This window comes from Myotis davidii, unplaced genomic scaffold (genome assembly GCF_000327345.1).
Source record: "Myotis davidii unplaced genomic scaffold, ASM32734v1 scaffold98, whole genome shotgun sequence".
Lineage (NCBI taxonomy): Eukaryota > Metazoa > Chordata > Mammalia > Chiroptera > Vespertilionidae > Myotis > Myotis davidii.
Genome location: NW_006294654.1, coordinates 4748348 through 4757959, shown reverse-complemented (window position 1 = coordinate 4757959; position 9612 = coordinate 4748348). Strand labels below are relative to the sequence as shown.

Below are 9612 nucleotides of genomic sequence, written 5' to 3'. Positions count from 1 at the left end.
TATTAAGCACTTAGCAAATGCTATCTCTTGTTAAACCTTATCGTTTTGTATTACATCAAGCAATAGTGATAATACAGAACCTTGAGGCTTCTGGATGACACAGTGAGAGAGAGGTGTAAGCACTCAACTGATGATAAGTATCCCCTTTCCTCTCCTGTATCAAACAGGGTGGGGGGGACCTATAATGGGGACTCCCAGACCTCTTGGTGGATACCCAGTGACAACCCCCTTATTGTCTTTATAAATTATCCTATATAATAAAAACCTAATATGTTAAGTGTCCGGTCATCCAGTCGGCCATTCAACCAATCAAAGTGTAATATGCTAATGATATGCTAAGGCTGCTCAACTGCTCGCTATGACATGCACTGACCACCAGGGGGCAGACCTCTGATCGGTAGGTTAGCTTGCTGCTGGGATCCGGCCGGTTGGGACTGAGTGAGATGGGCCAGACATGCCGTGGAGCCCTCCCACGGTCCCTCCCCAGCTGGCCAACCTTCTGCGTCCCTGCCTGTCCCCGATTGTGCACCGGTGGAGTCCCTCGGCCTGGCTTGCACCCTCTCGCAATCCGGGACCCCTTGGGGGATGTTGGAGAGCTGGTTTCAGCCTGATCCCACAGGCCAGGCTGAGGGACTCCACTGGTGATGAATTCGTGCACCAGGCCTCTAGTAGGTGTATAAAGTGATGTTTCCTGAAATTTCCTAAGTGGCTTCAGGGACATAATGTGATATCAAAAGCTTCCCAGATCTCAACATGTTGAAGTGACCATCACACATGGTGTAGAGAGAGCTGGCCGCTGGGGCCAGCAAGAAGTCTGCTTCAGACGCCTGCCCAGGTCTTTGAGCTCCTTTGTTTTGTGAGGGAGGTGATTTTTCCTTCATGATGACCTCAGGCCTCTTAAATGAGATATTAAAAAATCATTTTTTCCTCCCTACCGCAAAGGAAGAATCAGCTCTGTGCATGATGCTGGCTTGACCCACTGTTAACCTGGGAGGAGGCTGCCTCAGGGAAGCGAGGGTGGGCAGGGTGCTGATGCTGTCTTGGATTGAGACTCTGAGGTCAATGATGTCCAAGTCTTTAGCCATCTCTGGTTTTCCTAGAGCGATGGAGCTCAAAGGATCACCGAGGAGTCAACTAGAGCCACGAGAACATCCCATTTAGGGGCATGTTCGCTCTCTTGTCCTTCTCCCCTAGCAACTGGCTGACTCAAACGCTGCTCAGCAAGCATTAATTCTCTGCAGTTTATACCCTTGCCTATGGTATTATTGTTGCTGAATTGTTCATGTGGATCTTCAGAGGTGGAACCCTGAGGAATATCTATAGGAACCAAGGCTGTACTTTGGAAAAAGAGTATCTTGATTAAATTCCTTTTAGTTATTAAGTATGCATCACATGGTCCAGCCATTTGACCCGCAATCTCTGTTTTTCTCTCCCCAGCATTGGCTTGAACCTAACAAGTCCATCTTCAAGCAAATGAAATGTAAGTGTCAACCTGTGGGTTCACCTTTGCTATGAAGTGTCCAAAGACAGATTCTGTTTCTCCAGAGTTTTTCCTGCCAGGAAGAAACTGCTTTAGTTGAAGATCTGTGGGGGCGGGGCTTCTCTCTCCCAGTGAGAGCTGTGTGGCCTCTCTCTTATTTGCTGGCCTTGGGCCTCTTTGCTGTCACTATTCCCATAGCACCCTCCCCCCCCCCAGTGTCTCTTCCTCTCCACCAGCTTACCCTCGTGTTCCATATTCACACGGGAATTGGATTAGATGGTTAAATATGTGTTATACATAATCACCAGGTGCCTTGTTCCTTCTGGTTGTGGGGTTGCTAGTAAATGGTTCAGGGTGGGAGATGCAGTCTTGAGGGCATATTTTGAAACTAAAATCTTGCTGTCTTTTTACTGAAGAGTGTGTTGTTCTTTTCCACCCTCAAACTCTATAAGATAAATATTTTTTTCTGAGTAATTGTTTGCAAGCTCTGGTGTTTTGACCTGCCCTTTTAAATATTTTTATTTTTTTTCCCTGATGAGTTCTTGGAGCAGTCCCTTTGGAAAACCTCTCTCTGAGGCGTTGTGACGAGGGTACTGACTAGTGGTCCTGGGTGGGCATGGAGTTTTGTCTGGTCCCCCCTGCCAGGCGGCAGTCACCCTGCTTTTGTTTATGGTTTGGAGGAGAGCTTCTGAAATGCACCTCACAGATTCATTGCCGGCCCTGAAATCCATTTTCCCTCCGTGCCAACTTTCCCACGGCCCTGAAACGTAGGCGATCAATCAGCTTCTCATTAGGGGTCAGGTTAGCACATATTATGTCACTTGTCATCATTCAGGGGATTCTTTCCTTTTCCAAATATGAAGAAATTATTCTGGGCAGAGTTTTGAGTGGGAGAAGGAAGAGACGGAATGTGGATGGCACTCTGGCAGCCAACATATTTATTCCTAGTTCTCTTTTCCCCCTCCCTCTCTCTCCCTTCCTTTTGTTCTCCCTCCCCTCGCCTATCTCTGAAGAGCAAACTATCTGGCCAGTGCAGGAAAGACAGCCAGACAGCTAACAACCATGGCTGTCGTGAGCAGTGGGTGCTGCAGGGAGATGGCAGGAAAAGTGTGTGAGATGAAAATGGACAGCAGTGAGCGTGGGAGGTCCGGAGAGGTCAGCTGTGGGGTGAGGCTGGAAGAGAATCCGGACAAGCATCTGATAAGAAGTAGCAGGACAGAGGTACCAGGAAGCTCTGTAGAGAATGACTCGCAGGATAATGAGAATGAACAAACATGTCTGAGAAAAAAATAACCAATGCCTAGCTTTTATCCCTTAACTACAGGTTTTGATATTTTTGTTTACATAGTTTAAAATATTTAGACAATTTCCCAGGAAAACGTACTTATAGTAAGTGGTTCTTTGACTTTGGTTCTTAAATGTCATGAAATATGTTCCTTAGGCTGCACTCAATTTTGAAGTATAAATCTGTCTCTAAAGTAAGATGCATTTCAACAGTTAATAGAAGAAAACATTCAAAACTTGTGAAGAATTTGCTGCTAAAGAGCTTTGTCTCTGCCATTAGTAAATCTGAACAAACAACTGAAAACTCAAGAGTGTTTTACAAAAGTGGTATAAAGATTAACGTATGACTACTGACCAGTGCCAATCTAATGATGAGTGACATCTGGTTCTGGAAAAGGAGTTGTGTAAAATTCAGCATGTAAGCCTGACGCAGTGGCTCACTGCTTCTAGGAACCTGCAAGGGTCTTCTCACTCACTCTCCAGTCCTCTGTTGTATTAAGGACATGAGTGAAGAAACTTTTTGTCATTTTCTCAAGATCACAAACCTGGTTTTGTTGTGGTTGTTGTTGATGTCTGTTATATCAAGAATTTCTGTGCTCTTATCCATATCCATATGTCCTGGAACATGAACTTTAATGTAAATTAGAAAAAAATTAGGGCTTATAAAATGTTCACTCAGAGAAACTGGGTCCAACTCCTGAGACTCATTCATGAATTTATCAAAAGGATCTTGTTGCAGAACCCAGACAGCTTCCAGCTTGGGTGTGGGCATGCCTTTATACTCTGAGTAGGCAGCGAGGGCACAGTTCCTTGGAAGAACGGTTTCTCCCGTTCCTCTTCCTCACTAGCGTGATGCCCCCTTTCAGGTCCTTTGCCCTGACCTGATGAAGACCCCTCCGTGGGTGTTCCCACAGGCTGGCAGAAGATCAGCTGTCCTGGTTAGCACACACTTTGCAGAGGCATTACTCTTATTTCTTACTAGTGTTTTAAAAAACCACTTTTAATAATATCATGTTCGTGGTTTTTTCCCAACAGTTCAGAAAAGTTTAAAATGAAAACCATATTTTCTTTCTCCTCCCCATTACATCTCCCCAATAAATAACTGTTGTTACTAGTATTTTATATATCCCTCTAGGAATTTTTTCTGTTATATAAGCTCCCCCAACATGTGAAAGGCCTTTATCAACAAAAACAACATAAACTCTCTATTATTCTTCACCTTGTTTTCTTTTTAAAAAAATATTTTTATTGATATCAGCGAGAAAGGGAGAGGAAGAGAGAGATAGAAACATCAATGATGAGAGAGAATCATTGATTGGCTGCATCCTGCATGCTTCCCACTGGAGATTGAGCTGGCAACTGAGCATGTGCCCTTGACCAGAATTGAACCCGGGACCCTTCAGTCCATTGTCAGACGTTCTATCCACTGAGCCAAACCGGCTAGGGCTTAAATAATATATTTTTTATTTCAGAGAGGATGGAAGAGGGAAAGATTCTCAACATTGATGAGAATCATTGATTGGCTTCCCCTGCACACCGCCTATTATGGATTGAGCCTGCAACTTGGGCATGTGCCCTGACAGAATTGAAATTGTGACCTCCTGGTTCATAGGTTGACACTCAACCACTAAGCAACACCGGCCAGGTGTTTTCTTAATATTTTTACATATTTTTGAATATCAGATAGATGATTGGCTTCATTTAAAAAATGGTTTTCTGATAGTTAATTGTATGCATGTATGTAACTTATTTATTAATGGACATCAAAGTTGTTTCTAGTCTTTTGCTGTTATAAACTGTGCAGTAATAAACATGCTTGAATGTACACCCTTGCATCTGGAACATCTGTACTAGAAACTCCTAGAAGTGGAATTGTTGGATTGAAAGGTGTAGACATTTTACATTTCCTTACTGATCAATATCCATCCAAACAGCTTACAATAATTTACTCCCACTAATGTTATATGGGAGTGCTTGTTTCCCCCAAATATTGTTGAAAATAGATATAATCCAACTTATTTTTATGGTGAGCTCTTCCTCCTTCCCCACCCCCAGAGTGGCATCGGGAGGCAGGGAAACTTACGTACCATCCTGGCAGTGAGGGCACAGTCGTCTGAGTCCTCCCCTGGCGCAGCTCCTGTGGTTTGGTCTTTGGTTGTGGGCCTCTCTTCTCACTCATCCTTTCTGGATGTAACTAGTCTCACTGGCCTTTGAGTGCGCACTGGCCTGTGCTGTTGAGGCCTGTGGCTCCTGCCATGGTCTGTCCTGCAAGTCTGTAGGTGATGCCCTCTTGTGGTCCCCACTCCAGGTCTCCTCACTGTTTGACTCTCCGCACTTCTGTGTTCACCTCTGGGACAGGCAGAACCTGCTCAGCCTCTTTCGTGCCCTGTCTCGGCCTCGGGGAGACTTGTGTGCTCTAGCTAAGGTTCCCGCTCTGCTTAAACACACCCTGCTGTCAGCTCTTCAGTATTCCCCAAAGCTCCAGACACAGCACTTTCCCTAAAGGATTCTGAGACTTCTTTGTCTTGCTCCCCCGACCCCCTGACTCTGTTCAGCCAAGTCAAGAGTGCTGAGTGAGGCGGATTCTTTCTCAGAGCTCCTCATAGCATCTGTAACTTGGTGTCGTCTTCTCTGGATCTCTCCAAGCTCTCTGCTTGCCTTCCTTCCCTAACCCTTACGCACAACTAATAGTGGCTTTTGTCCTTGGATACTAGGTTAATATTCTAAAGCAATAGCTTTCTTAGGCAGTAACTTGTTTATCAACTATAATGGGAAGAAGTGCTATTATTTACAACAGCAATAACAAGTAAAAACAAATTTATTGTAAATAAATGTAACAAGAAATGTTCAAGATTTATACAAATAAAACTATGAGACTTTACTGTGGAGTTACAGTAACAGATAAAAAGGAGCTTGATAAATGGAGACTTCTCATGCTTCTGGTTAATATGATTAGTCAGTTCTTCACAAATTAACACATACATTGAATAAATTTCAAATCAAAATTTTAGTGAGGTTCTTTATGGCATGTAACAAACTGATTCTAAGGCTCATTGGCAAAAGAAAACATTCAAAGACCAGCCACAATAAATACAGGATAGAGCAAAAGTAGGTTTAAGTTGTGAGTACACAAAACAGTATATTCTTCTATTATTATTTATTAATTATTGTATTTTTCATATAAACAACTGTGGGCATACTTTTGCTCCACCTTTTATGTAAAGAATGATAGGGCTGGCTAGTGTGGCTCAGTGGTTGAGTGTTGACCTATGAACCAGGAGGCCAAGGTTAGATTTTCAGTCAGGGCATGTGCTTGTGTTGTGGGTTCAATTCCCAGGAGGGGGCACTCAGGAGGCAGCTGATCAATGATTCTCTCTCATCATTGATGTTTCTGTTTCTCTCTCTCCCTTCCTCTCTGAAATCAATAAAAAAGTAAAAGAAAGAAAGAAAGAATGATAGGATTCTGGTTCTATTAGATAGCAAATGAAGTCCTATGAGTTATAATAATTAAAAGAGGCCTAGCGATAGACATACAGTAATTAAGATAGACCCAGAAATAGGAAAATAATCAGTGGGACAACAAAAAGAATTCCAAATTCAGTCATTATTTGAGAATATGGGTTATAACAAAGATTGTAATTCATATCAGAGACAGGAAGGTAGATTATTTAAGGCATGACTTTGGACATTTTTTCCACTGGAGGAAAAAGCTAAGGACATATCTCATACCATAAATAAGATAAATTCCAGATGAATTCAAAAGCCCAATATATTTAACAACCCATAGAAATTTTAGGTAAAAATTTAGGAGTACTTTTCATAATTGTGGAGTAGTGCATGACTTCCTAAGGAAAAACTAAAATCCAGAAGCAACAAAGCAAAATGCTAACAAATCTGTGTAAAACTTAAAACTTTTGTACCAGAATATTTGGTTTGTTCACTGCACAGAGTAGATTTTCAGTAGATATTTGTTGAATTAATGACTATAAAACGAATTATAAACAAGTTAAAATACAAGCAAAATAATGGGAAGAGCATTTATTAAATGTATAACAGGTAGCAATATGCAGCATATATTAAGTGTGATGCTATGAATCCAAAGATAAACAACTCAATAGAGAAATGTGAAAATACACATAGGAGGAATAAAAATAAATGGCTAACAAATATATAAACAGATGCTCAGTATCATTAGTAACAAGGAATGTGCACATGAAAACAAGATGTTTGTTTATCATACTGAGAAAATTGTAAACACTGATAATATCCAGTTGATGAGGATGAGAGTGTCACCACGGTGGAAGTGTGTAAATGGGTAAAGCCACTTGAGAGGGAAATTTGGCTGTATCCTTCAAGATTAAAAAGGCCTCTATCTCTTGATCCAACAAGGCAATATCTTTGAATCTGTCTAAATAAAAATTTATTCCAGCACAGATATATATTTTGCAAGGATGTCCATTGCAACATTGCTCATAACATTGAGAACTGGAAGCAATAAAAAGCCCTGCAATTTTGACGAAGCTAAATAAATTATGTGCAATACATGGGTCATCAAAAGGAACAAGGCAGACGTTTATTTCTGGCATTGAAAGATTTATTAAATATAGCATAGAGTTAAAAACAGGTAAAAACACCACATGTGGGATGCTCCATTTATATGAAAACTAGAGGCCCGATGCACAAAATTCGTGCAAGAGTAGGCCTTTGCAGCTGGGGCGGCTCCCTGGATTCCCCTCCACCCCACAGTGATGGTGGCTACCTTGATCCCGTGGCTGCAGCCCTGGCTTTGTCCAGAAGGAAGTCAGTCTATTTAGCATATTATGCTTTTATTATTATAGACTAGGGCCCCAGTGCATGAATTTGTGCACTTTGAAAGGAACTGTGGGCTGCGAGGCTGTGGTGGGCACAGGGGTGGGTCTCGGTCCATCCTCCATGCCCCCGCCTGGCCCCTCCTGCCATGGCCCCTCGTCCCCTCTCTGCCAGCAGCCCCACTCCCACTGCTGCCACTCCCATGTGCTGATGGTGCCAGCCCTGCTTGCACCTGCTGACGGCGTGGTGCGATTGGGGCCAGTGCCAGAAGCCGGTGCGAGTGGTGGCTGCTGCCCCTATTGCCCCTCAGGAGCAGGGGGAGGTGGAGAAGCCCTCAGGGGCAATCGGGGCTGGCAGTAGCCACTTGTACCCGCTGGTGGTGCCAAGCGATCGGGACTGGCGCCGGGCGCTGGCTGCAGGTGCGAGTGGGGCTGGCACCAGCAGCAAGTGCGAGAGCCGGGTAGGACTGCGGTGCACGGGAGCAAAGAATTTTCAGTAACCACCAGAGGCTTGCCCCGATGACAGCGACCGACACCCCGCCTTGGTCTGGCACCCCCACTCACCTGCTCCACCATGCTGCTGCAGCTGTTGCCCATCATGTTCCGCGCACGTCATAGCGACTGGTTGTTCAATTGTTCTGGTTGTTCCTCCGTTCCCTGTATTTGCATATTAGCCTTTTATTATATAGAATAAACTTTATATGAATCTAAGAGTGCCTGGAAGAAGGGCTGCCAAAATGTGTAGTAACTGTGATTACTCCTGGGGAAGAGAGTGGGTTAGAAGGAAGCAAGGGTCTCACATGTTATATATAGTTATAGTTTACTTAGGTATTTTACAACGATAATATTTTCATATATTACTTGGTAATAAAAAAGAGAAAACAAAAGGAGAGAAGGTTTTATGCAAAAATCAAGGAAGAAAGAAAGAGGAAAGGGAAAAAAGGAATCAGAGTGCATTATGCATCAAGCAGGTGCTGTAAACACAGAGACCTAGATGAGAGAAAGCCGCTTACTCATCCAAAGAGGTTCTCTGCTTAATCCTGGCTGGTGCCTGACTAGCCCAGCAGGGAGCTTAAGACCTTCCTGCTCTAGTTACCAAGCACCCTGAAGGCATAGGGGTGCTTGGAAATGGCTTCGGCGTGCAAATCAGGTTGGCTAGGACCTCCACCCTCTGCATGATGCCTGGCTCCCCTTGGCCATAAGAACAACGTTGAGTCACATTTGCTGGCTGATGTCTGTAGTGTTCCCTCCTTCAAGTTATGATGGCTCTTCCCCGAAGCCTGTAATTCCTGTCTCTGATGGTAATATTTGTGGAGCTTCATGTTTACATGGCATTTCTTAGCTGTGGAGCTGAATGATTTTGTCCGTGCGAACATGTCTTCTGTCGCACAGAGAGCACCCGGAGCATAGCTTTTGCTCTGGTGTAAGGACCAAGAGAAAAGCCACAGGTCCCATGTTCCTGAGGCCAGTTTGGATGCCTGACTCCAAACTCTGTTCTTCCAATCATTCCCCTTGCTGAGTATATTCGTTTCCTAAGGCTGCCAGCGGGGTGGGGGCTGAAAGAATAGAAATGTGTTCTCTCACAGTTCTGGAGGCTAAAGGTTTGAAATCACGGTGTCAGCAGAGCCGTACTCCCTCTGAAATCTCTAGGGCAAGCATGAATCTAAGAGTGCCTGGAAGAAGGGCTGCTAAAATGTGTAGTAACTGTGGTTACTCCTGGGGAAGAGAGTGGGTTAGAGGAAAGCAAGGGTCTCATATGTTATATATAGTTATATTTTACTAAAGACTAACAAACTCAAAGACTAACATGGGCCAAATAAATGAGTCATGTGGCCCACGACTATTGAGTTTGACATGCTTGCTCTAGGGGACAGTCCTTGCATTTTCTAGCTGTTTCTTTCTTGGTCAAATCATTCTGTTGTTATAAATTATTTACATCTTTGTGGAGAGAAAATCCACTGCAATCAAATCACATTCTCTAGTCCTATTTTTACCTCCTTATTTTAAAGCAAGCACCTTAATGTAGCATCTTGCACCTGT

At 43.6% G+C, this 9612-nt stretch overlaps 1 protein-coding gene across 2 annotated transcripts in view; it reads left to right on the top strand.

Annotated features, from left to right (window-relative positions):
* FRMD3 (FERM domain containing 3) overlaps nt 1-9612 on the top strand; it is a 231118-nt gene that overhangs the window by 132449 nt on the left and 89057 nt on the right. For both annotated transcript variants that reach the window (XM_006769025.2, XM_006769024.2), the window contains exon 3: nt 1438-1480. In XM_006769025.2, coding sequence (XP_006769088.1) covers nt 1438-1480 — 43 coding nt within the window. The remainder of the gene's footprint in view (nt 1-1437; nt 1481-9612) is intronic.